The 27,936-nt window shown below is 40.9% G+C and overlaps 1 protein-coding gene across 1 annotated transcript; it reads right to left on the bottom strand.

The window, feature by feature from the left end:
- Positions 1-37: 37 nt before the first annotated feature.
- TRAM1 (translocation associated membrane protein 1) lies at positions 38-27,641 on the bottom strand. The gene is made up of 11 exons (XM_038390368.2): positions 27,290-27,641; positions 22,824-22,887; positions 22,045-22,166; positions 21,729-21,845; positions 20,944-21,002; positions 20,128-20,212; positions 8,083-8,153; positions 7,883-7,987; positions 6,777-6,920; positions 4,326-4,486; positions 38-685 (listed from the first exon to the last, which is right to left on the bottom strand). The coding sequence occupies exons 1-11, from the start codon at positions 27,410-27,412 to the stop codon at positions 612-614; spliced, it is 1,125 nt and encodes a 374-aa protein (XP_038246296.1). The 5' UTR covers positions 27,413-27,641; the 3' UTR covers positions 38-611.
- Positions 27,642-27,936: the final 295 nt, after the last annotated feature.

Here is a 27,936-nt window from a genome sequence, read left to right as displayed (position 1 = left end):
GATTTCCAGCCAACTTAGACAATAAGACACTGCAATGTTTCCAATCAGTTCGATTTTGTTTTAATGACATGGGCATTTCTTAAAACGAACGCAGCTATTACCTACAAAATAACGCACATTAATTTTGATGGTCTTACAAAACCAGTACTGAGCTGCAAATCTGATTCAAAGTAACATACTGAATGTTGAGAATATCTAAAAACAGATATTAAATTTTTTACTTCCATTTTGCAACACTTCTTGAAGAACTTGAAAAATATGATGTTGCTGTAACAAGATATTACCAAGATTATAAAAACTGGAAGGAATAATACACTGCATCACGATCCTCAGTAAGTGGAATTCTGATTAATATTAATCACACTAAGTGTTTAAAAAAGTGTTCATGGTTATTTAAAAAGTGTTGTGGCCCCCTAAACAGTTGAAAACAAATAAGCTTTCCACTCTTTATTTAAAGTCAAAATGTTTTTTAAAAAAACAAGTCTCACAAAACAATCAAAAAGCATGAATTGTATTTTTGTATCAGTAAGATCTCTAGTGCTGAAGGGCTTTTCATAGTAAAAAGCAAATTCTTTGGGGACATTAGTCAGTTAACTTAATAAAACTCAGTTTTATGATGATTTTTCCTTCCTGCTACGAGGCGAGTCTGCTCCATTTGAGGTTACTGTTCCATTTACTCCATTTTCTACGAACAAGAAAAAAAATTGATGATTTTCCAAGCAAAATAACATTTTATATTTTATAATCTTTCAGTCATTTTTAAGTCAACATACAGCTTTTGTATATTTTATTCTAACGTAAGTATTACTATGCTAAATGCTGTCTTAAGAGACTTTTATGATGCAATAATTGCAATAGCTTAAAAGTGTTCTGTGTAAAAAAAAAAAGTCTGTTTTACATAGTTTGCAGAAAAGATTTTAAAATATAGACTGATTTTGAGTTCTGAACTCCTAGTAACCAAGATATCCAACTTTACAGATGAAGGATTCTAAAGAGATAATCCCAATACAATTTTTTAGAAACTCAAACCTTTTGCTTTTCTGTAATGTGTGGAGAATACATAGTATAGTACAGCAAAAAGCTTTACTGGCATTCACCTGGTATGACTTACAAAAGTCACTCATGGATTCACCTTTCTTAAGTAATGTATCCATTCCAAATTTATGTTAACAAAACACTTCTACCACACCATCAAACACACCTAATAACGTATACAGTACATTATGTGCTGTTTGCAAATATATGTTTATATTAGTGATCTTTTCTCCTGCTTCTTTCTCTGTAGACTTTCCTTCCATGTGATGTGCCAATGGAAAGTTGCTGGATTGTTAGTTTATTGTAAAGCAAAAGCCATATGCATACATCTAAGTACATTTTAAAACCCCTTATAAATTAGCCAGAAGATTGTGTTTACCAGTACACAAAGGCAGATCCGTGACCCGAGAACTATGCCCCGCCAAAATTCAAGCGGTCATAATCTCCCCTACTGGAATACTTAAACTGTTCAAGAGATTGCAATGTTGAATTTTCTTTTCTTTGTTAAATCATGGCAAGAGTAGTCGTTCCCCATTCTCTTTGTTCTTGAAAATGCCTGAAATATTTGCTCAGACAGACATTCTGAAAAATTTAGTTTGAGAAAATTCCATCCTGGAAGGCTACAGAGTTTGAGGAAGTTCTAGTCATCCAAAAATGACCTTTCAGAACAAAAGCACTTATGCAACCTTAAAAGTAGAAAATGTAGTTCCTAAAAACAAACCCAAGATTCATCCAGCTCCCAAGCCATCTCTCTAATATGTGTCTAACAACAGGCTTTGGAAATTAAGTCTTTTTAACCCTTGACTGTCCAATGATAGGGTTTCCTTAGGCTATGGATTTCTTAAAGCTGCTGTATCCTTGCAGTTAAGTTATGTACATTCTACAATGTAAACCACATTAGACAACATCTGTCTGCAGATACAGACAAAATGCCATAGGGACTTAAAATTCCTTTTCCTTTCCAAACTGCTTTCCACACCACCACCGTCTGGTACGTTCCTACACTAACTCTGGCACAGGTGAATCCTAAGAAGACAACACTTGCCATTTAAGTGACGCCTCATTGTTGCATCATAGAATCCCCAACAGAAGGGGCAGCAGCAACATCAGAGAACTGGGAATTCATGTGGTCTTTGCCTCAAGGCAACCATCACCAACATGACCACTAAAACACCCAGGAGCAGACAAGTGAACAGTTCCAATAATCACATCCATAAAGTTGACCGGTACAGCAGTCATCCGCAACCAGCTCAAGCTCCTACAGAGCTTGCATTCAATAAGCCCTATACCATTCCAATTTCAGATTAAACACTCAATTTTGTCTGAATCACAAGTAAACTAGCTATAGCACTCTGCCCTACTGGTCCCCTATTGGATTGCTCCTGGCTTTAGCTGAAATAAGTAAAACCAAGAAGAAGAAGAAGAAGAAGAAAAAAAAGGGACCTGGAGTCATACACTCTTGTCGCACAGGGAGAAAAGAGCTGGGACCAAATCTCTGTAGCACCAGGACCTGCCACACCACTTTCTGCCCTTTTCCCAGTGGAAGGGCAATATACACCCATCTAGCCCCAACCCCACACCAAAGCCTCAATCTCACTATGTGCACATTTTCATTCTACAGCTGTTTCTGACACACCCAGATGATGTTGGCAGGTGCACTCAAGCACCTATGCTTAATACATACCCCTGCCATGACTGAGCAGCTTTAAGTCTTCACAATGGAGATAAGGTTGTGGAAAATATCAAAAAAGGAAGGAAAGTCACGTTTGGGAGGGTTTTAATCCACTTTCCCTTTAATTTTTTGTTCTTCTCCCATGGTTTTACACATAGCAATAAGACAGACAAAAATTAAATGGGAAAAGTAGCTGTAAACTCTCCAAAATTGACTGTGGGCTTCCAGGGTAGCTATAACATCTAAAATCACTTTGTGAAATACCCATAATTCAAGTTAAGTGTCTCTTTTTGTTGTTCTCATGATGTATATATTCACCAACTAATATCCACCTTGAAGTTTGTTTTGTAACTCACCTACATTACACATAGTAGGGTACTACAATGATTTAAATCAAGGTGATTTAAGTTATTGAATTGTATTATGATTTAAATCACGATTTAAAAGAGTCATTAAGTCAGGTTGAATCTTTGCAAAACTAAATTAAATCACAATTTAAATAAACTGGAGGTTTGTTGTTTGTTTGATTTTTGTAAAATACCAGTACTGGAAGAGTATCTTACTCAAATTTTATAAAACTACAGCAAAAAAAAATTACTGTATTAATATTACCAGTGAGAATTATTTAAACTTTCAATACAGCAGAATTGTGATTAAAAAAAGAGCAAACAAAAACAAAATATCACAGACTAAAATTTACAAAATTAGGAGCCTAAAGTTAGGGTCCTAAGCAGCAAATCCCATTTACTTTAACCTGCAAATCCAGCTGGAAGAACCTGTTATTTGCTTAAACAAAAAGATATAATTAGAGAGCATAAAGTCTCACATCACACTAGAACTCCAGCTAGGGCCAACTATTCCCTTAGGCAAATTGCCTACATATTGTTCGAGAACCAGAGGGGTATAAATGTAAATTCACCCTAGTGTGTCACATGCTAACTGTCCTGCATGGACCCTGCTAGGATGCACCAGAAGTTCCCTTTCCATAGTGCCTGTTATATAGTATTACTTCAGGACTACATTAACAGGCACCAGTGAACTTCCAGTGCACACCAGCAGGATCCACGCAGGACAGTTAGCGCACGACAAGCTAGTGTGGATTAACGTTTACACCCCCCTGGTGCAAACTAAAGCACCATGTACACAAAGCCCATAGTCAATTTTAAAAGAAATTCAAAAAGGATTACTCATGTAATTCAGGCCTAAGAGTGAAACAGGTAAAAGAAGAGTGCAATTCAGAGGTGACATGCGAAGTCTTAAAACAGCCACAGACTTTTTAGATATCCCTTTAACCTAGCAAACTGGAACACATTACCTTAATTTTTAACAAGTTGGGTGGGTATTTGAGAGTCACCTTTGAAATACTCAGGTAATTTTATCTGGTATATTATTTTATATTATCTGGGTTATAAATAGCCAGTGAGAACATTTTCAAAGTTATTCCTCCTTGATCTCAACCACCAATATTCGTTTCCATCAGTATAAATTCAAGTATCAAAACCAGAAACATCTCATTTCACACAGCAAACATATAATAGCACTTTACCCAATTATGCCAAATAAGTTTTTCATATTGGTTTAACTCTATCCTCAGAAAGAAAAACCTTGCAATACAAACCTCGCTCTTTTTTGGATGGTCTGCCTTTAGTTGTTACAAATTTCTTCTTCAGTGACTGAGGCTGAGAAGAAGAATGTTCTCTCCACCTTCTAAGCTGGAAATTAATGAACTTCCACATCATAAAGGCTTGAGTTCCACAGATTGAGGACAGTACAATGATTCTATAAACAGATTTAAGATAGAGCAGAGGTAGTCATGTAAACAAGTATCAGATGAAGGCATACCAACAAGTTTGTCAAGTTCCGCAAACAGTTAACCCTCAAGATTTGTACTTGTCAAGAGAAGATGCCTGTTTGCTCTCCAAACACATTTCCTCAAACACATGAAAGCAATGATTCTTCTCAACAGGCAACAAATCAGAAACTCTTCCCAATAGGCAAATACTGATTTTTCTCATGTGTTTTTATGAAGCACAAGTCAGCCTGGTTCTGACTTTACTTCCTTATTTTTTTATTACCATTAAGAGACATATGTTAGCTCAGATATGGAAATAGGATTTAGCAAAAGAAGAGCAAAATTAGAGTGAGAGACCTACAGAGTGTGGAGACTGGCCAAATGTGCAAATATGGAAGCAGGAGCAGCTTCGTGGCATGCTCTCTCCTTTTCCAGGTTTGTCAGAAAAGCTCCCCAGATTACCAGCGGGCTACGGTTGTGGGGAAAAGGTGTGGATTGGCATTTTAGTCCCCATAAAACTGTGAAGCAATTCCATAAGATGATCCTGATCCTAGCAGTATTTTCATACATTCCTTCCTCCACAAATTAAAATCCTGAAAGGTAGATGGTGTATAGTAGCCTACAGAGTAGGACAACAGCATGGGTCCTAATTGTGCCATGTTACTGCAGATGAAAAACACCTCGCAACAAGCAGTGAAAACTTTCTAGGCCCTGAACAATTGCCCTGTTCCTTTTATTGGTGCCTTCAGAACTTCAAGACTTCCCTGAAGAACCCACAGCTCATGTTCCTGGGTGAGGGAAGGGAAATGATGACTGCTGCTTTCTTCTGCCCGAGAGGGTGATCCGTAGGTAACTCCATGTGTTACAGCTTGGTTTATTGGAGCTTACAAGTTTTTTCTCAATAGGATGCATCTAGAGGCGAATCTACAGATTTTAAGACAGCTGAGAGACTTAAAACTTCTGTATACATCAGAGGGTCCCTTTAAGCCTAAAATTGCACTTCTCTCGCAAGACAACCAAAACTATGATCTATAGTAGTACAAGAATTCTTCAGTTAATTTTGTTGTGGAGCTGGGCAAATGCCTTACCACTTTGTTACCAAAGCTCTGGACTCAAGGATATGGGCTTTAAGTAAATAAATAAATGTCCTCAGTCTAATAAGAATACGGAACATTCCAGAATATGCACAACATGTATTAAGTTTATTTTATTCCTTGGGAAATTCTGCGCCACTGCACACGTGCGGAGACACATCGCTCCGGCAGATTCTCTTCACTTTCCACAGAAAAATGGTTCCTGTGGGGAAGGAAAGAGAAACTGAACCAGTGCTCATTCATCCCTCCCCGCTGTTCCAGGAAAGCTGGAGGAAAGGTAAGTCACCGCGGCTGGGTGGCGGGGAAGACAACAACAGAGATGTATTTTCCCGTCCCCTGCATGGAGCAGCCGGGTCTGGGTCAAATCACCCCCAGAAGTCTCGCCTGGCTGCAGGAAGCTCTACACTTGTGTGAATGAGTGCGTACACGTGAAGCAGCTGAAGCTCGGTGGGGTGGGGCAGGAAATGAAGCTCGGCACGGGGGGAGCAGTACACAGTGACCCCTCCCCCACTTCCTGGCCCCATCACGCCTCACTCATGGGGGGAGGGGCCACTGTGTACTGCTCCCCCCGCGCCGAGCCTCACCCCCCCGCCCCACACCTGGAACCCCCCACTGAGGCCCCCCTGCATCAGAAGCCCCTCACACCCAGAACCTCCCTGAGCCCCCAGGCCTGGACCCCCACCCCAAAGAGCCCCAACAATCTGCACCGACCCCTACAGACAAACCTATTCCCCCAGCACTCAGCTCCCAGCCGCTGAGACCTAACCACCTTCACCTGGACTTCTCTGCAGAGTCCCATTCCTCCTGCACCCAGAACCCCCGTGCATCCAGATACCCCCTGCACCTAGATTTCCCACAGAACTGCCTGCACCCAGATTCTGCCACACACACAACCCTGGTACTCTTCAAGGAATTCTGCGCCAAAAAATTAAAAATTCTGCAAAGTTCTGCATATTTTGTCAAAATAACACAGTAACAACAACAACAACAACAACAACAACAACAACATAATGACACCATTTTCAATTATTTGCCGACAAGTATTTTGAAATAAATTACCAAAATAATTGAAAATGGTGTGATTATATTGTATTATTTTGACAAAAAATGCAGATTTTAAAAATATTTTGGCACAGAATTTCCTCAAGAGTAATATTTTAAAAAAGGTTTCTATTTACCATACCTGATACCCAGAATGTTAAAATTTCCAGTAGTTAAATTCAGGTCCTGATTCTCTGCTCTTGCCAGGCCAAAGCCAACAGTGAGAACAGAGAGAATCAAAGTCAGAAGTCTTCCCAAAACAAAAAGACCAGCCCACAATGAAAACCTACAAAGAAAGTGTCAGAAGTCAGTAAATATGCATATCCATTACTTGGATTACATCAGAAGGCCATTAGTCTGACTGTTTATTTAAGTTATGTGGGCCTCTGTTTAGAGAAAACTATCAAGATTTCTTTAAAAATTAGGATTGATACTCAAAATGAGATGTTACTATTAATCTCCTTTCAATTCTCAAATGTTTATATATTTACTAAAATAAAAATTCTAATTTTTTTAATAAGTACGTTTCTGCAATAATTGAGGGGTTTTTTTTAATTACAGAAAAGAAGTGGTGCTAAAGACTATCAACATATTTAAGATACATAAAGTCGGATTATAAACAGCACTGTCATTTATGCATAATTTTAAGGATCAGCATAAGTGAACACATTAGATATTATCCAACTTCAAAATGTTATCTAAAAGGATTGCAAAGCTATAAAGTTGCTAATTGGGAGCTACTAATTTTGATGGTGAGCTAAAAGCCTAACAGGAAAAACTACCTCAACTCTTGGCATTTAACCTCCATTTTCTACAGAGTGCAAGGCATGTTATAAAATCAATGACTGTGCCCCCGCATATTAAGGGAAACAATGAAAGTGATACTTTTTAGCAACTATGAATTTGAAGAATTTCATTTGGAATTATGTCAAGTTTAACTGTGTTTGCTACACCAAATATCCCATTTCAATATAAAGTATATAATAAGGAACAGAATAGTGCTATATCAATAATTGCTTGAGTAGGCAATAGGGTAATATGAAATTATTTGTTTTATAGCATACAATTAAGGAGTAGTATTCTATATTAGAAATATAGAAGTCATACTTCTGAAGGGCAAGCAAATTCTAATTGAACTCTTTTTATTGTGGCTATTGTGCAGCAGAAATACAAACTTCTTGTTGATCAGCTGCAAAAAGCTTGTGAGCCATAGTAGTTTCCTTTGTTAAAGTTATGATAAATACTTACCCTTTTTGATACTTTTCATCACTGAAGTAAAAGAGGCGGGAGATGTGGAAGAGAAATTCAACAAAGTAATGCAACACCAGAAGAACAAGTCCAAGACGGGTGAGGCTATCAAAACAAGAGCAAACCAAGTATTCAAACATTTTATGAAATAACTATGGTAGCAGATAAATCCAGTGAAATTCAGCTTAAAACTGACTTACTTCAAAAGATAAGCTCCAGCAATATGAAAAAGATAAAGTCCAATGTAGACAAGTTGGCGAGGGATATCTTCCTATTAGACAGAAGAATGAATTAGTCTAAACTAATTGGGACACAATGTTTTCATGTTCACCGATTTTATAAATTTCATTTAGGCTGCTCAGATACCTTAATCCTTCCTTTCATAATATTATAGTGTCTCCCATGACTAGATTTGTTTGATTCTCTCAATTCCATATTATTCTCATTCAGGAGTTTACCACTAACTAATCTGTGTGTTATCTTAAGCATCCACCAGAATAAAGAAGAGTAAAGGGGGAGGGGGGGAATCAATTGTCAGATAAAAATCAGAGATGCTTGTCAAAGCAACTCAAGTATTTTTCTTAAGGCCAATTTGAAAAATTATGCCTCTGTATTATATTTCACTTACATGTCCACTATCAATTAATGAATTCAAGAAATTTCATACAAATGCAATGCTAAGAATGCATTTGTTTTAGAAATGCGAGATCCTCAAGATGCTTTCATTCCAGGATTCCATCCTCCTAGGCTGATCTGTATGATGGCAGCACAGTGAATTTTTTATTATAAAACGATACCAGCATATGTGCTGGCACTTCAAGTTAGGCTTTTAACTGGTTCCATTTTGATGATGCCTCATGGAAGTTAAATAGTAGAGAGGAAGAGACTGAATAGGCAGGAGGAAGAGACAAGATTAAGATTAGGGCCAGAGAGAGTGAAAGCAGATAGAGCGATTTAAGAATAATTATAAACCATTTGCAAATATTAAAGAATCACCCCTATGACCATACACTACACACCATTATGTATCACTGGAGTACAATACAAGTCATGTCCTTAAAGGACGAGACACAATGTACAGGATATCGACATTTCAGAGAAACTCTACATTTTTGGATAAACTTCCTCTACAGATTGAGTCAAATATTTCAGTTTTCACTTGCACATATTATATTGTAGTGGAAATTGTGAAAAATCCATCCAACAGACTTGTATTCTCATTTCAAATCAAGTTAGCATGTGCAAATCTGTGTGCATGCCATAACACCTAGTGAGCTACAAAAAAATCTAGCTAGAGCGTGTGATGTTATCCAATTAAAATATAACCGTATAGATCATTGTTGCAACCACTGTTATATATTTGCAGCAAATCTTATACAAAGCTTGTCAAGTGAGGTGTCTATGAAAAGATTATGATTTGCTGGTTATGATTACGCTATCTGTATGCATGCATCATTTCTGTATTTGAAGTTTTAAGTATTGGATCTATTCCTGGATTTCATATGTTGGCTCCTGGGGTACCGCCCACAAGGTAGCTAGCCAGCATATCTTGGAGGGGACTATTCAAATTAAGTGGCTCATCAAGAAACACATGGTTGAAAATGGACCATAGGAGATTCCCATCTACACTAAGTGGACTGTCATGTAAACATGCTGTCTGGAGCGTAGCTAATGGCTTCCTACAATGACTGTACAAAATTGCACATGAACATGTGACTTGCCCATGTGACTCCAAACTCCATCTTGTTGATGTAATTTTCCACAATAAGAACAATGGGATGCCCTCCACACGGCAAAAACTATAAAAGGCCCTGGAAACACCTCCATTTTGTCTTCAATCTTGCTTCCTGCCTCCGGAGGAACTTTGCCACAAACTGAAGCTCTGAACAAAGGGCACACCCATCCAGCTGTGCATGTACTCTGGAGATTTGACTTAAGCCAGAAGTTATTTCACCACTGCTACAAGCCTGAACCAAGAACTTTGCAATTATTGTATGTATTTGATTCTTTTAACCAATTTTAACACTCAACTTTCTTTCTTTCTATGAATAAACCTTTATATTTTAGATACTAAAGGATTAGCAACAGTGTGATTTTGGGGTAATATCTAAATTATATATTGACCTGGGTGCGTGACTGGTCCTTTGGGATCAGAAGAAACTATTATTTGAGGAGACTAGTTATAAAGAACTACTCATATCTGAATCCGGTGTTTTTGGTGGTGACGCAAGAACCAGAATGCCCAAGGAAACTGCTTTTATGACTTCTTGTTAGCCAGTGTGGTAAAAAAAGTTTACTGTGGTTGCTGGTTTGGTATATCCTATGGGGGATTAGCCACCAGTCTCGGGGTGTATCTGCCCTATTTCTCAGCAGTTCGTCCTAAATTTGGCATCCTCAGTTGTGACCCAATGAGGTACGGTTATAGCAGGACCTTCCCAAAATGGTCTGATGGAAAAGAATAAGAAAATTACCTTTATTATTATAACAGGCATTTTTAAGACTCATGCTCTTAATTCATGGCAAGCAAAAATTTTGCAAGCTAGAATTCTAGATCTGTTCGCTATCCAGCAGGGAAATACCACATGCCATGTCTCCTTATTAGATGTCACCATACTCCTCCTCTTTAAATGACAGCTGCTGTCTGAAGTGAAAGGTGAAAAGTTACATGCATAGAGAAGACATACACTTCAGGCTCTGCAAGGGGTGAGGATCTATAACTTCTGAAAATAAGAATTAAAGCTAAGTTTTGTTTTCTTCATATGTAAGGAAACAACAGCCAACTCACTCATTAAAAGCTGCATCAGAAAGAAACATCACGTGGGGTACAGGATGGCTAATGGTGAAGTAACACCAATGGCACAATACAGCAGATATTCTTTTAAAAAAGCAAATTAACTAGATAAGAGGTGATTTGTTTTTTGATGCATCACCACCAATATGGATGAATATCCATCTAATAGAGAATAGCCAATACAGACTCAAGATAACAGCTCAGTTGCTTCTCCTCCTCCCTGGGTGACAACAGGTTTCTTCAGTTTCCAGAACTGGAAAAAAATACAGCTACATACACTCCCCTACTTAGTCATTTTGTCTGAGCTTGATAGTTGATAGCCCACTGGGATGCCCGGAGTGGGTGTCGCCACAAACAAAAAAAAAAACACTCACTTGAAATTCCAGTAGGAGTAACTTTGGATAAGCCAAAATGGGCTAGATTGAAGTGATGGGTGAGGGGAAAGACCAGCCCTGAGCCCACTAGGGTGAATGGAAATCCTCCCATAAGACCACTCAAGAAGGCATGGGCCCAGTATCAGGTGGTGGCCCAGTAAAGCTCCATCCAGTAAATGCAGTAGAATGATCACTGTTCTGGTAACTTGTGAAAACTGTCTCTGTGAATAAATTGAACAACTGTCTTGTCAAGCTTGAATGAAATAGAAGTATTGCAAATGTTAGGCCTCAAACTTCCGTGTTCTGCAAAATGCAAGCCTTGCAAAAATAAAGCTTACGCTTGTGACTTGTGGCCAGGAAACAAGGCGATTTATGCTGACTCATATGTACTTATCGATCCAAAATTACCCACATTCAAAATCTAAATTGGCTACAGAAAATAAATAGGCCTAAAAATTAAATATGCATCAATTATACAATTAGCATCCGATGAAGTGAGCTGTAGCTCACGAAAGTTTATGCTCAAATACATTTGTTAGTCTAAGGTGCCACAAGTACTCCTTTTCTTTTCACATAAACAATGTGGCCCACCCTGATTGGTTAGTCTGTTCTAAAACACGGCCGTCAGACCAGATAAAAAGACAAAGGCGAGAGAGAGAGAGTGTGCGCGCGTGCGGTCAGTCGTACCTGACCTACACCCCCTTAACTGAAGGGACATGCGCTTCTCGACTGTCTGTACTTGGCCAGTGTGGAAAACGGCTGATTGAAGGGCAATGTATTTTTCGGACTAATGCAGGGTAAGTCTATGGAGTAAAGAAGTCTGGTCGCTCGAGCTGAACTGATCATAATCGTATTGATACTGTAGTACAAAATCAATAGTAGATGGCTGATGCATAATAGCTTTTATACACATAATAGCATGTGTCTTTTACATAGTCCTAGCAAATGCATGTAGCGCTGTCGTTCATCAGCTTTATGTTGCCTCTTACACCAGGAATATAGAGCTGGTGAATAATAGCTTTACCTATGCTTGTCTTCGGGGCTTTTATTATAACCTGCCAGGACCAGCATATGTTGAGTCACTGTTCAGGAACTCACAAATGGTCCACAATATTACTTGTGCTTGTCTTCAATATAATCTGCCTTTTGTATTAATTCTTATTCCATGCTGGTCTTGATTTTCGACACTAATAACAGCATAAACAAAACAAGAAAAGGAAAACCCATTAAAAACCTTCCTTGAGCAATAATCAGTAGTTCTTACTTATTTTATATGGACACCACTTAACCTCATTACATCTGTGTTAGGTGGTGGGAAGTAGCGAACGCCCTGGGATGAAATAGGGCCCCGAGGTGCGTCTCCTTCTTCCTTTATCTCCACAGTCTCCTCAAAGATCTGCTGGATAACCACTTCAGGCTCAAGCCATACCTTCTAGAGATGCCACTAGCTGGACTACAGGCATCAGCTGAGGGATCTTTCCTCAAAGTTTCTTTGGGCTGGAAATGCCTGCAAGGGAGGAGATGCAGGCTCTGATATCTATCTCCCAGCCTGTGAGTATCACTGACAGCAAGAAGAGAGACCTGGATTTATGGAAGAGTTATGTTCAAGAAAGGTAAGCAGAGGAGAAATCCAGGAAATACCAGCAGACTAGCCTAGTTGCAAAAGTTTGGACAGAAGATAGCTTGGAAAGGCAAGCACAAGTTCAAATGAGTCTGAACAAACAACATTTAAAAGCAGATTTTAGGCTTCAAGGGGAAAAACCAGAAAAAGATTTATTAGAGAGTCTAACATAGGTACTGGAATTAGGGGTGCTGCAGCACCCCATGAATTGAAGTGGATCCCACTTACAGTTTGGTTCAAAGGTTCTCAGCACCCCCACTATAAAAACTGTTCCAGTACCACTGGAGTTTAAGGCAGCCTCTACCTTACGAAACCTAGTTACAAGGTGATGGGACCCCAATGGAAAATCCTGCTACTGAGTGGAGCAGAGACATCTTTTTCAAACCTATCTTGAGAAAAACCTTAGGATAATTTAATAGGGGATTTCCTGGCAACGATCACATGAGCTCAACCACACCTTGTAGTAAGCAGAGGAAGTACCCTTCTTTTGCAAGCAGAATGGATGACAAGGATCCAGATTTCTAGCTTTGAGAGCAAGGACCTTTCACAAATCAGGCCTGAAAACTGAGCGGCATGGGGTTGAAATGAAGGAAGGAAGGAAGGAAACTACTACCTCAGGAGCTCTTTCATTCTAGCAGATGGAGGCCGAGACATCATGCATGATACAGGTCACAAGAGTATACCTCCTATGGCTTCAGACTCTACTGAGGAATACAACTCTGGCACATACATATTTCCTAGGCTGCCAAGATGAGGCTGTCATTGCAGGCAAAGCCTAAACAAGGTGAAGGTGAACCACACCTTCCTATTATTCCACCCCAATTAAGCACAGCAAGGATCCATAATAGACAACAGATGTCCTAGTTGCTCTCTCAGGTCCTCTGGTTCAAAGTGGCTGCCTTTTGCAACTGCAAACTCTGCTACTATTGCCAGGGCCAGGCATTTTAATTTGCAAGACAATCCTAGATTGAGAAATTTAAAACAGTGTGCAACAAAAAAAACCGCTAAACAATACACAGAGATTTGTTAATTTTTCAAGTCAAACTTTGTTGGAAGCGCAAACTAACTTGATGAATTTCTGGGTTTAAAAAAAACAAATGTCAGCAGCCTGAATCAGCAAACATTGAACACCTTGTGCCATGTAACCATAAAGGACATGGCACGTAAGAGTTTCCTGAAGAAGGTAAGGGCTTGGCTATACTTGCAAGTTAGAGTGCATTAAAGGATCCCCATCCACACTGGGAAGGCACATAGAACGCTCTGACTCTACGGCTGGAGTGCTCCCAGTACTCCACCTTGGTGAGTGGAAAAACGTTTTGTGCGTCCCTGCTGAAGCACTGCGGTGCCAGTGTGGACGCCCTGGTCTGTTAGTGTGCTCTGATCGACCTCCAGAAGTGTCTCACAATGCCTGTTCTAGCCACTTTGGTCAACACTTTGAACTCTACTGCCCTGCCCTCAGGTGACCAACCCTCAGACCCGCCCTTTAAATTCTCTGGGAAGTTTGAAAATCCCCTTCCCGTTTGCTTAGCCAGGTGTGGAGTGCTCTCAGCGAATCTTTCCAGGTGACCATGCCTCCATGCGCCAGGCAATCCCCAGTATGGAGCAATGGTGAGGTGCACTCAACCCCCACCACCATGCAGTATAGCCATCCTGAAGTGCAGCACTCATTGCACAGCACTCCAGACAGGAAGGTTGAGTATGATAACAGGACGTATGCAAATCTGTGATTGTACCCTTCCCCACCCCACCCTCTTGCCCTTTCTGTTTCCCAAGCAGTTGTGTCTTTTTTCAACAAATGAATTTTCTTTTCAATAAATGGATTTTTTGGCTTTGAAAACATTCTTTATTATTGCTTGAAGTAAAAGATACCGGCACTACAAGTCAGCATAGCAAACACAGATTCCTACTAACACTGGAACAACTGCACTTCACTCCTGTGCAGGGCACCAGACATTACTGGTGGCTTTCAGCCCCAAATTGCTCCCTCAAGGCATCCCTAATCTGCAGCCCCATGCTGGGCCCCTCTAATAGCCCTGCTCTCTGGCTGTTCAAATTCAGCCTCCAGGTGTTGAACCTCCAAGTTCCATGCCTGAGTGAATCGTTCACCCTTCCCTTCACAAATGTTATGGAGGGTACAGCACGTGGATATAACTGCAGGGATGCTGTCATTGGCCAGGTCCAGCTTCCCATACAGAAAGCATCAGCGGCCCTTTAAACGGCCAAAAGCACACTCCAGTGTCATTCTGCACCGGCTTAGCCTGTTGTCAAACTGCTCCTTGCTGCTGTCAAAGCTCCTTGTGTAGGGTTTCATGAGCCACGGCATTAACGGGTAAGCGGGGTCTCCAAGGATCACAATGGGCATTTCAACATCCCCTACGGTGATCTTCTGGTCTGGGAAAAAAAAAAAGTCTCTGCTTGCAGCTTCCTGAACAGGCCAGTGTTCCGAAAGATGCGTGAGTCATGCACCTTTCTGGGCCAGCCTGCATTAATGTCAATGAAACACCCATGCTGATCCACAAGTACCTGGAGAACTATAGAGAAATACCCCTTCTGATTAACGTACTCTGAGGCTAGGTGGGCTGGTGCCAGAATTGGAATTTGCGTGCCATCTATCATATTGGAATATGCGTGCCTCTGCAGTAAGGGAAATCCATTTGGGAAAGCCATCCACAATGTCACGCATGTTACCCAAAGTCACGGTTCTTCTGAGCAGGATGAGATTAATGGCCCTGCAAACTTGCATCAACACGATTTCAACAGTCGACTCTCCTTTTCAAACTGGTTAGCGACTGACTGGTAGCTGTCTGGAGTTGCCAGATTCCGGATTGCAATAGCCACCCGCTTCTCCACCATCAGAGCAGCTCTCAATCTTGTGTCCTTGTGCCGCAGGGTGGAGGGAAGCTCCTCACACAGTCCCATGAAAGTGGCTTTTCTGATCCGAAAGCTCTGCAACCATTGCTCGTCATCCCAGACTTGCATGACGATGTAATCCTACGACTCAGTGCTCGTTTCCCGAGCCCAAAAGCAGCGTTCCAGGGTGGTAAGCATGTCCGCGAATGCCATAAGCAAACTCATGTCATATGCATTACTCAAATCGATATCATCATTGGAGCCCTCACTGTCAGTTTGGATCATAAGGAATAACTCGACTGCCAAACGTGACGTGCTGGTGAGAGTCATCAGTATACTCCTCAGCTGTTCAGGCTCCATTCCCACAGACCGAAAGGGAAGACAGAATGCGCAGTACAAAAAATTCTGAAAGATGGAGCCAAATGTGGACAGAAGCACAGGGATTGCTGGGATGCGAACCAATGCATCACGGGGCATTGGGACAGGACCCAGACTACCCTGCACCTCCCGCCCCCTTCCCATAAGCCACTGCGCCAGAATGGGAAGTGGTGCTCTGTGGGATAGCTGCCCATAATGCACCACTCCCAATGCCGCTGCAAGTTCCACAAATGTGGTCATGCCAGTGCGCTTGCAGCTGTCAGTGTGGACAGACTGCAGCGTTTTCCCTACTGCGCTCTCTGAAGGAAGGTTTAACTCAAAATGCTCTACATATGCAAGCGTAGCCATGCCCTAAGAAACCTTGATGTAAATACTTTCCAAAGTTTATGGAAAATTAGACATCCACAGGTTTGTCAGAAAGATGAAGTGTTTATCCTGTCAAAAGAATGAGACGCTGATAAGGACAATCCTCTTGTAAATGGATTATAAGAACATCAGAACTGATCCCCCACATACTTTGTTGCCTAAGTGAAATGCATGGAACCAGAAAATAAGTCACTTTGACAACAAGGAAGCTCCTATACACAAAATTAAAATGTAATCTGAAGAAATGCAAGTTTACCACCTTAAAACTGCTTAGTCACTAAAATGAAATAGTTGTTATTCACTAGAATGAAATATTTTGCAATTTACAAGCTAGAAACAGCCTTAATCTTAGTCAAGATTTATTAATGGCCACTGCAGGAAAGACTTGAGGCAACTGCATATTCTCTTAAGGAATCATCTTAGAAGTTCATGTAAAAAGATAGATTACTTTGTTTTCTGATGGATTCATTAACAGGTCTGTACTGAGCAAATCTCTGTATGCATCAGATTTGTATCCTTTGGTGACGCAGGAAACGGAGTCTGGGACAGCTAATGAAATCATGCCGGGAATGGACACAGCTTTAGAAATGGTGGGGATCAAGACAGTAGAGCTCAAATCAAATGTAGGGGATCTGAATTTAGATAGCACAGCAGTAAATATACAATGTTCAAGTGGCGTACAGGCCAAGACACTCAATGATATTGTGGACTGCATTAACCATACCCTTGAGTTTGTTATTTATCTCTCAAAGATCACCTCTATCCCTAAAAAGCTTAATTTAAAAATTTTTTTTTTTTTTTTTTTTTTTTTTTTCAAATTTTGTTATTTAAGTTCCAACTTCAAGCATTTGAACTCAGAAGTATCTGCAGCATATGCTGGGTTGCTAGTCAGTCCATGAAACTGAAAAAAGTGATCACGATAACTAGGCTATCATCTACATCAAACATACTGCAAAAACTCAAGCACAAAGTCTGATGTACTCTGAAGGAAATCAAGGCATACAAGTTTGTGAGCTCATCATGATAGACTCAATCACCATTGTGACTGAAATTCCTTGCTTTTTAAGTTGAGGGTCTCCTTGTTGCTGGAGGAATCACAAAAACTAGAATTCTCAGCAATGAAAGACTATCCCAGCCCATATCTGTGTTCAGTAGAACTACTACTTTAAATATTATCCAATATGACTAAGGATAGCAGAAAGGCCTTTAACCAGCTTCATTTAAGAACTTGTCTACTTGAACATTTAGTTTCTAACAAGCTGGGTTGTCAATCTACCTCACACTCGTCTGCCACGGACTGTCTGTCCACGTGGACCCATCTCTGATTTAGTCCCATTTAAAACAGAACTAGCTCAAAGTGCATTAACAAACTGTTATCACACACCAGTGGGCTCGATGCAGATAGTCTGCAGCAGAATAGTGTGGGGCAGATCCAGACCCCAGCTTGCTGCAAACTAAATGTTTATGTAGACAAGCCCTAACTGTACTAGTAAGTATACACGCAGTGCTCTAAATTTACAAATTACTGTAGCATAATTTTGAAAAGTGTATTAATGTAAATTTAGGAAAGTACTCACTGAGGTCTATTTATGTGCCAAGTGAAAACTTAAGGGTTTAGACATATCAGCAAGTTGGCATATAAATACACCTTAGTGACTGCTCTCATAAATTTACTAAGGAAGTTCATAATCTCTTGTGTACTTTTGGACCCTGGAATACTCTGGTATTACTTGTTAGCTGCAGCGGCTGTGACCTGGAAAATTTTTTTTTAGTACTTTGAGTTGAGGATGCAAGTTTCCTGATTTAAAAACTTTTGTTCTGGTAAGAGATGGACACACAGAGTAGATGAAGAAGTTATAACCTCCAACTCCCCTTACCAATAATCAACCTCTCACTTCTCTTTTCTCAAGAGCACAAAAAATTAGTTCTTTTCCAGATTTATGTCTTTGCCAGAGACTGAGAAAGGAAGGAAGTTGCAGTGTTCACATCTGATGAAAAGATGGAGAAGCGTGCATAATCAGCATATTGGAGGCACTGCAGACTAAAGCCCTTGTGATCTATCCTGGCACTCTTTCACACACTGAGCTAGATGGGACCTGGCAGGTATCAACTTCCAAACCTCGTTAAAGAATGGAGGCACCCAATAACACAATCCAACCAGCTCTACCAAATCCTGAACACAGACAAGCAAAGGCTTTTGATCATTTCACTTTATTAGATATAACTAATAAAATAAGAACGCTTGGCCTCTGCCCATTTTCAAAAGGAGGTGAGGATTATGATATTAACAGGACTCAATGCACCTATTGAAATCAATGGTAGATTTAAGATTTCAAAGAAGAGAGTACATATGATTGGGAAGGTTAAGAAACTCTGACAACACTATGTCTTGTCTACTTCTCTCCATGAAAGTGACTTCTCAAACTAGTTAATGTTTTGGAAAAAACACATACTTTTGGGGTGGTCAAATGATGTTACAGAACTCATACTTATTCCCACCCCAAGATCAGCTATAATGGGATCTATACAATACTTGATTTTACAGTCTAACTCAGGACAGTCTCTCTTTACTAAATACATATATGTGCTTCCTTCTTAAACTTCCTTGAGCTGGCCAGGTGGGTAATCTTTACACTAACTCTCCAAAGATATCTATTTAAGATTCCCTGGAGTTGGTAAATAAGACAATGATTACTACTAACCCTGCAATAAGCATCAGATATGATTTTTTTTTCATTTTAGTGATAAAAACTTACTCAGACTACGAATTAAACAAAAGAAGTCTGAAACTGAAACTTGCATTCAGTATGCAAAAGGAAAGAACTCTGACATTTATCTTTACTAAATCAGAAGACCACAGTCAATTTTGTTTACATAGAACGTATTAATATTTAGAGAAAATACTTGACTATGCAAATATAATTGAGGCCCAGAAATTAGAAGGATTTAAAAAAAAAATTAGACAGAAGGAAAATGAGAACATCCATATTTACTTCTGCAAGGAAAAACTGAAGGATTATAAACTCATTCTTCAATGTATAAACCAATCTGATAGATATTATGCAGACCCCACTTACAGTTTGCTGTCTAGCAACTTCCTCTGAAGCATTTGGTAACTCACCATTCTCAGAGACAGGATACTGGATCAGCTGGACCACTGGTAAATCTATTCTACTAAACCTTATGTTCTTAAATACGTGTAATCACTTGTAATTACAAAGAACCAGGGCTGGATCCTGCCCCTGTAAAGGCAATGGCAAAAACCCCTCTGACTTCAACGATGCAAGACTGGACCATAAATGGCAAGATTCAGTTGTCTTTAACAACAATTAAACTGGAAGCCACCACTTTGATTTTGTCATATTGGACTGACTGTTTCACTCTGAGAGTTGAAAGTTATGATGTAACATTTTTATAACAAACTAATTTAAAAGTATTTAAAAAACACTGGTTAAAATTGAGAATTTTCCTTATAAATGAATTTCTGATTTGCAGTTCTTTAAAGTGTGTAATAGAATGTCATATTATTTGCACCAAATAGGGCTTGCATGGAAGTAGTATTACAATGACAGCTCCCTCTGAGAAAGGCAACAGCTCCGTTCACAATGGAGATACTGAAACAATTATAGATATTTCAAAGTAACTACTAAGAAAAATGCTTTAACACATTCTTCAATAAATATGCAGCTATCTAATCAGCTCTTTGATACAGAGAATCGAAAGCATGTTCATGGTCTACAAAAATCAGTGAATTATTGGTGGATACAGAAGCACATAAAATTATACTAAACCCCTCATTTCTGGCATGGTTGTGAAAGCACAACAGTATTTTCACTGTTAGATTAAAAAAACGTTTTCAGCTTACTTTTTTGGTTTTCTGGAAGTACAATTCTGGAAAAGCATGAAACCAGTATGCCAACTGTGAGATGTAGAAAAACTTCATTTGAAACCTGCATGGTACAGCAATAAAATAAAATACATCAGTTCTGAAATTGCAGTCCAAACTCAGACATTTCATACAGTTTCCTGCACACTTGGTTAACCATGGATTTTACAATAAAAGGAATACAGCATCTTCCCAACATTATTCACAGAAATAAGGTTTTTGGAAAATAACAAAACAGGAGTACTTGTGGCACCTTAGAGACTCAAGTACTCCTGTTCTTTTTGTGGATACAGACTAACATGGCTGCTACTCTGAAACCTGGAAAACTACAATGATCCAAAAAGATATTACAAGAACTGGCTAAACGCTTATTAGCCACTTCATTCTCTGCAGTATTGCCCTTAAGAAATACTATTTCTGGTAAAAAGAAAAGGAGTACTTGTGGCACCTTAGAGACTAACAAATTTATTAAAGCATAAGCTTTCGTGAGCTACAGCTCACTTTATCGGATGCATTTCGTGAGCTGTAGCTCACGAAAGCTTATGCTCTAATAAATTTGTTAGTCTCCAAGGTGCCACAAGTACTCATTTTCTTTTTGTGAATACAGACTAACACGGCTGCTACTCTGAAACCTGTTATTTCTGGTAGTTACTTTAGAGTTGTGGGGCATCAAGTTCTAAGCAGAGACTTTAACCACCTCCATTACTGCACCCCTTAATTAGTCTAAACAAAATACCTACTCGGGGCCATAAGGATCATCACACTTTCTAACACTGAAGAAGGAATAAACCTTACGGAATCAGAGTGTGTGGGTAGTCCTTCCACAGAGACGCTGGATCCGATACATAGTTTTCCTGAAAATACATAAAACTGTTGGCTACCTTTTAATCACAGGACAAAGACAAATACAGAAGCCAGTGATGAAAGTCTGTCACATTTCTCATTTACAGCACACGTGCTATGGAAGCAGTATAAGCAAAACCAGAAAATGCACTCTTATTCCAGAATAAGAGTGTTCATACATAGAGTTAGTTCCAGTATAAGGATATAATTATACCAGTAAATTTAGTCATGTCAGCAAGCCCTGAGTATTACTGGAGACAAGAAAAGACTTCCATTTCTGGAAACTGGAATTTACAAGATTTTTTTTGCTTTTTAAGAGAATCTCAAAACGCTTCATAAAAAGTAATTATGCCTTAACACATGAGAGTTTGACCAGTATTTAAAATAAATTTTAGAGGTAAGTAACCAGAAGCACAGTCACTTATTTACAATCATACAGCAATGAAGGGTTGGAACAAAGATAAGGAGTCCTGACTCAGTCACATACTCAAAAATTGAGTTATTGTTTGAAAGGCAGAACCCCCAAAATTAGGGTGGAGGAAGGAAATCTACCATCACAAGCACTAACTGGCATTCAACTGTGACAGACATCTAAATATAATAGGCAAAAGACTTCTCTGATCTAATATTAAAATACATGGCTGAACACTACAGTAAGTAATTTTCATAGCACAAAAGTTAGATGAGCAAGGGTATGATATCTGACAATGTAAATGAAAGATAAAAGACATACTCACAGAGACAAGAATATTTGTGCCCCAGACACATGAGAAGAGGTAGAATGCACTAAGCTGTCCAGATTCATTGAACTTGCTGTGTTTTGTTTTGGAAAAGTGCATTCTCCTGTTAATTTTCTAAAAACAGAAGTTATTTATGTTATTGATAAACATATTGAGTCATTTTAAGAGAAGGATGGTTAGATGTTTCTTATGTAGTAGTTTTCATAAAATATCTAAAATTGAAGTCAATCTAGCCACGTATTCTAATTAAATCTTATAATAATAATTTATACCAGATTTATCTTAATGGAAGAAATGCATACTTGGTACTTACATCAAGCACATACTCCTGAATAATGGCATGTATGATTATTGCTACCAGCATGTAGAAGAAAACTGTAGCCAAGTCCTTGATACCATAATGATAAAGGGAGATTGTTTCTGTAGATTGTTCTTCTGAAGGACAAAAACAAAGTTTTAAAGCTCATTATGAAGATCCTGTTTAGTCCAATTAACAATACATTTGTCTATTTCTCAAAGCAGTATTGTTAAGACAACAAATCAATTAAGAAGATATTCCTATTTTGTGCTGGATACAAACTGAAACCAAATTAATGATTTATCATTGCATAACTCGCTAGAGACTTAGTTTATAATAATCAACTCCCTCCCATTAAACTAAATGTGTCTGTAGAGATGTACAATGGAAAACGTAACTAATGTATTTAAACTCCAAAACTCAATTCTTACAGTTCCTTCTTGACTACTTTAAATTATTTGTCCTCCAACTAGCACAGAGCTCTACATACAGGTCCAGAATCCTAATAAAAACAGATATTAAGAGGATTCATGTGCATCTCTGCATCAAGCAATATTTTTAATATGATGAACACAACAGAACAGCCTTAAAAATGATATCACAAGACTAATCTCAAGTGACATAGTTTAAGATTAATAGTGGATCAGTAAGAATTACTTCGGTCTGCATCCAGACTTTGCACAGGGTCAATCTTACAACGAACACTCAATTTGGGAGAGTACAACATACCACCAATTTATGAAAATTCTGACTACTCCATGGTACTAGCATTTAAATTCTCAAAAGACACCTACCTGTAGCAGGAATGGTAACGTTGTACTGAAGTGTAACAAAAATGACAGCGGCTTTTGCTGTAATCTGAAAGAACAAGACAAAGTGAGTGCTATAAGATCTAAATGAAAATAAACCAAAGTTTACTAATCAAAAAACACATATCCAGCATGGCTTGAACTAGAAAAGCAGCGGAGGCAGGGTGCTTGGCAATGATAAAGAAAAGGAACCTCATCTCAAAGTCATCTGATCTGACTTTCAACAGGCAGAACTGCCTATCTAGGAAAGCAAACTCCCACAATGCAGGGACTGAGCATTGCCAGAATACTTTAACAATCCTTTCCAAAAGTCTCCTCCAAACTGCCTATTTTCCAGTTAATCCCTCTTTCCACCACATTAAACTAACAACACAAGCTTCAATTCCCTTTCCACTATGCTTCCCTCTAATATAACAAAGTATTGTAATGCCAAGTCACCTATTTTTAGACCACTACCTTTGACCTTATTTTTAGTCAATCACCGGTTATAGCCTTGTTTCAAACTCAATTTTAACATCCCAGCTAAAAAATAAATAAAAAAAAAAATTTAAAGAAAAATCACAAACAGGAGGGTAGGGGTGGGCTGGCAGACAAAATATAGAGCAGATGCTGACAGAGCCTTTAAAAAAAATTAATTGCATATCAGGCTCAAAAGAATTAGGCCATATCTACACTGCCACTTTCTCGCTCAGGAGTGTGAAAAAACACCCCCCTGAGCACTGCAAGTTTCAGCGCTGTAAAGTGGCAGTGTAGACAGTGCTCTCCTCAGGCGGGTGGAGTGTTTTTTTTTTTTTTTTTTTTTTTTTAAACATGCTGGGACTACATAGCCTCGTTAAAGCACTGCCATGGCTAGTTGAAGTTGCTAGTGAAGACATACCCTTAGAAACCTTTGAACACTAGAGCACACAAAAAATTAAAATAAAAGTGAACAGCATGCAGCTAGAGTAGTAATGACAACGATTATTCTGGACTATATGAAAAAAAAAGATGAAAGTCAGAACAAATGCAGAATAAAATTGCTATCTTTCTTTAGAAATTTTTTTTTTAAATAAAGAGTAGCACCACATTATCTTTTCTACTCCTATTTCAAACAGGAAATCTGGTGTAAAATAGTAAAGACTGAAAAAGTTGCCATGAAATCCACCTAATACCCCCAAACAGGTTTTTTTTAAAAACAAAAAAAGCAAGTTCAGAATATCTGGAACTGAAGGCTTTAAGGGATCCAACTACTTCTCTAGTGCCATACCATCCATCACCCATTATGACCCCTATCCAGTTTACATCATCTATGCAACATCTACTTCTAATGTTTGGAAAAGTATTTACAAAGGTCAAAATATCTAAAGACCATAAAATCCCATTTCCTGTACAAGAAAATAATTTCCAGTGGCCACCTAGTCATTCTTTATTTTGTCCTTTGCTTCCAGCGCTCTATAATGTTTTTACAGCTTTCGTGTCGCAGAATACATATTGACATGTTAGTACAATCCACGGTGTACCACTTCTGTTGATACTGAACAAACACACAAAGAATAAAGACTGGCAGAGCCCTAAAAGTTTCATAGTAAAAGCAACTACTAAAGAAGGTCTTTGTAGGTACAGAATAGCATGCAGTGGGAAAGAGTGAACATAAATTAAAAATTTACACTCCAGTATACAAAAATCTTTTCAGCATTAGCAAGATCAGTTACTACAACAAACAATAAGATATTTCCACTTTGTTTTTGAAAACAGTGCATCACAGGTGCACATAAAAAGGAAAAAATTCAAATCCATCCTTCTTCCTCTCCCCACAAAAACAGTGTATAGAGACGGTCTTCACAACCAAAAATATCTGAGTAGATAGATATGTCTGACTTGTCAGAGGCAAGTCATAGCATAGCATAGCATAGGAGAGTTGTATATTTCCTTTAAACCTCTACTCTCCAACCTATGTTGATAATCTGCTGCCTTTGGATACTGACTATTACTTAAAGTTGGAAAAAAATGATATAAAAACTAGTCATATATAAAAAAAAATGCTTATAAATCTTCAGGCTGCTCACCAAATGAATAAGGGACTGATTATGCTCTTAAGAATCATGGTAACACTGACAGATTACTAGCACATCAAACTGAGACTCTTATCTTGGCTCAAAATAAGTGAGTGCTATTCTGAAGGGAGCACGGTATAGTACCAGTTTTTGTGCACTCTCTCAATAAGTAACTGAAAAGAGGCAAGACAGACATTTTACAAAATAGGAGATCCAGTAGACAAATTTGCCATTTCTTTTTCACTTCAGTGACTTTTAACAGAAAATTTAGAAGACTAGACTAGTTTTAATTTTCAACTTGATCAGATGGGTTAGTCAGTAAGTGTATTCTGACTTTTAACTATTGTCTCAGAAGCAGCTGGAAAATAACTAGATTTGAGTTACCTCAAACGTATTTTTTGTTCTCCCAGGAAGCAGCACATCACCACTTTCCTGGCCAGTTGTCATAAGAACTCAGTTATGAGCCTGAATGCAAACAGGTTTCAGAGTAGCAGCCGTGTTAGTCTGTATTCGCAAAAAGAAAAGGAGTACTTGTGGCACCTTAGAGACTAACAAATTTATTAGAGCATAAGCTTTCGTGAACTACAGCTCACTTCATCGGATGCATTTGGTGGAAAAAAACAGAGGAGAGATTTATATACACACACACAGAGAACATGAAACAATAGGTTTATCATACACACTGTAAGGAGATTTCAGAGTAGCAGCCGTGTTAGTCTGTATTCGCAAAAAGAAAAGGAGTACTTGTGGCACCTTAGAGACTAACAAATTTATTAGAGCATAAGCTTTCGTGCCGATGAAGTGAGCTGTAGCTCACGAAAGCTTATGCTCTAATAAATTTGTTAGTCTCTAAGGTGCCACAAGTACTCCTTTTCTTTTTACTGTAAGGAGAGTGATCACTTAAGATAAGCCATCACCAACAGCAGGGGGGGAAGGAGGAAAACCTTTCATGGTGACAAGCAGGTAGGCTAATTCCAGCAGTTAACAAGAATATCAGAGGAACAGTGGGGGGTGGGGTGGGAGGGAGAAATACCATGGGGAAATAGTTTTACTTTGTGTAATGACTCATCCATTCCCAGTCTCTATTCACGCCTAAGTTAATTGTATCCAGTTTGCAAATTAATTCCAATTCAGCAGTCTCTCGTTGGAGTCTGTTTTTGAAGCTTTTTGTTGAAGCATAGCCACTCTTAGGTCTGTGATCGAGTGACCAGATGCACCTTTAAAGCTTAGTGGATACTCAGGAGTGGGATGCTAAATCTTCACTAATGCCAAACTGATTTTGCATGGCAAGGTCATCCATCTCCCCAATAATTACGACCCGAACAAGACACCTAAGCCACTGAACTGCAAGGGCAGGAAAATGGGACGCATCTGCCCGCCAGCAGCTGTCTCCGCCTTCGGCTGCTGCCTGGCGAGGCAAAGCGCACGGCGCGGGTCACTACCGTTTGTGCGGCTCCCCGCCTAGTGCGCCTGTTGTTTCTCACACGTGTTTGCGGCGGGGGGTGTGAATCACGCAGCGAGCGAGCAGCTGCTCAGGACGCCTCCGTACCGGGGCGGCAGCCGCGGTCCCCCAGGGGCACGTCACTGCGTGCTCCCCTTTCCCGGGAGCTAGCTGGGGGGGGGCAAGGCCGCCGCCCCGCCCCCTGGGGCTTCCCTTGGTGCCCGGCTCCAGCCACCGCACAGAGGGCAGGACACGCGCTCCCCGGCCAGGCCTTACGCCCCCCATAGCCCCGCTGCTTCCACACGGCAGCCTCGCTGGGCCCCAGCCGCCGCTCCGCCTCCCTCAACACTACGAGCCAGGCGCTCCGTCCCCCGCCCCGCTCCGACTGCCACGTAAGCTCGCCGAGGGCAGCCGGAACCGCTGCGGTTGCTGCTGCACAAAGGGGAAGCAGCAGTCGTTACACCGCCCCTATAACCTAACCCGGGGCCGGCACAAGGAGGGGGGGGGGCGACGCTTGCGGGCGCTGTCCCAGGGAACGGAGCATGGCCCCGCTCCAACAGCCCCCTCCCCAACACGCCCCTCCTGCAACGTGTCGGCCGGCAGCGGCAGCTCCCCCAGCAGCCCGCTCGGGTGAAGCCCGCCGGCGAGCGGGGCAGGCAGAGGGCTGAGCAGGGGATACATACGGAGCCAGGAGACCCAGGTATGGGGGGGGGGGGGCAGGTGAGATGAGCTCGGCATCACGACCCCCCCCCCCCCCCCCCCGGCACAGCGGGAGGAGGAGCCTGAGCAGCCCAAACCCCGCCCGGCTGGGCCAGCTCGGCGTATCAGCTACACACACATCCACCCTGAGGGCAGCGCTCCCCGCACCCCCCAGCTCCGGGCCCCGCAAGGCCCCTCTCCCCAGGTCAGGGCACCGCCCCCGCCCCCGCCCCCGCCCCGGGCCGTGCGGGCAGCCGCGGGCTCCCAGGGCGGCTCACCTCGAACATGAGCCCCAGCAGGAAGACCATGGCCACGCAGGAGACGATGTCCGCGTGGTTCTGCACGATGAACTCGTGGCTCAGCACGGGCGGGTTCTTGCTGCTCTTCTTGCGGATCGCCATGGTGGCGGGCAAGGAGCTGGGAGCCGCCGCGGCCAGGAAGGGGCGGAGGAGGGGGCGCCCCGCCCAGCTCCTCTGGCGCTCCGCACGGGAGGGAAGTGGCTCGTGCTAGCTCCGCCCGCGGCCAGAGAGGGACCCCTTGGCCGGCCGCTGGGAAGCCGCAGCGCCACCTGCTGGCGGGCGGCGGCGACGCCTGGCCTGACTCCTTCTTGTCCGGTGGGCGGGGCGCTCGGGAAGGGTAAGGGCAGCCGTTGGCACGGGCCGCTGAGCTGACGTTCAAACTGACCAATCACAATGCCCCGCCTCAGGGCCGGGCTAGTGTTGACAGGGGCTAAGTAGGCGGCAGGTTTCGCAACCAGTAGCATTTATTGACGCAGCAGGTGCTATGTCACAGTTTGCTACCTCGCCCTTTCTCATTGGTCCAGGGGTAGCAAATTCAGAGAGGGCACCAAGCATCTGTCACAAACTAGCTGGCCCTGGCCCTGGCCCAGAAGATGACAAAGGTGAGAGGTCGCACACCACGATGG

Source organism: Dermochelys coriacea, chromosome 2 (assembly GCF_009764565.3).
Source record: "Dermochelys coriacea isolate rDerCor1 chromosome 2, rDerCor1.pri.v4, whole genome shotgun sequence".
Lineage (NCBI taxonomy): Eukaryota > Metazoa > Chordata > Testudines > Dermochelyidae > Dermochelys > Dermochelys coriacea.
This window is presented reverse-complemented; position numbering and strand designations above follow the sequence as displayed.

What these genes read in the sequence shown, in the direction of transcription:
- TRAM1 (XM_038390368.2), bottom strand. Translation starts at nt 27,412, where the DNA reads ATGGCGATCCGCAAGAAGAGCAGCAAGAACCCGCCCGTGCTGAGCCAC. An exon ending in ACTTCCAGAAAACCAAAAAA is followed by an intron (nt 8,154 to 20,127) that starts GTAAGCTGAAAA and finishes TCTGTCTAATAG; the next exon opens with GAAGATATCCCTCGCCAACT. An exon ending in GCTGGAGCTTATCTTTTGAA is followed by an intron (nt 7,988 to 8,082) that starts GTAAGTCAGTTT and finishes TTGTTTTGATAG; the next exon opens with CCTCACCCGTCTTGGACTTG.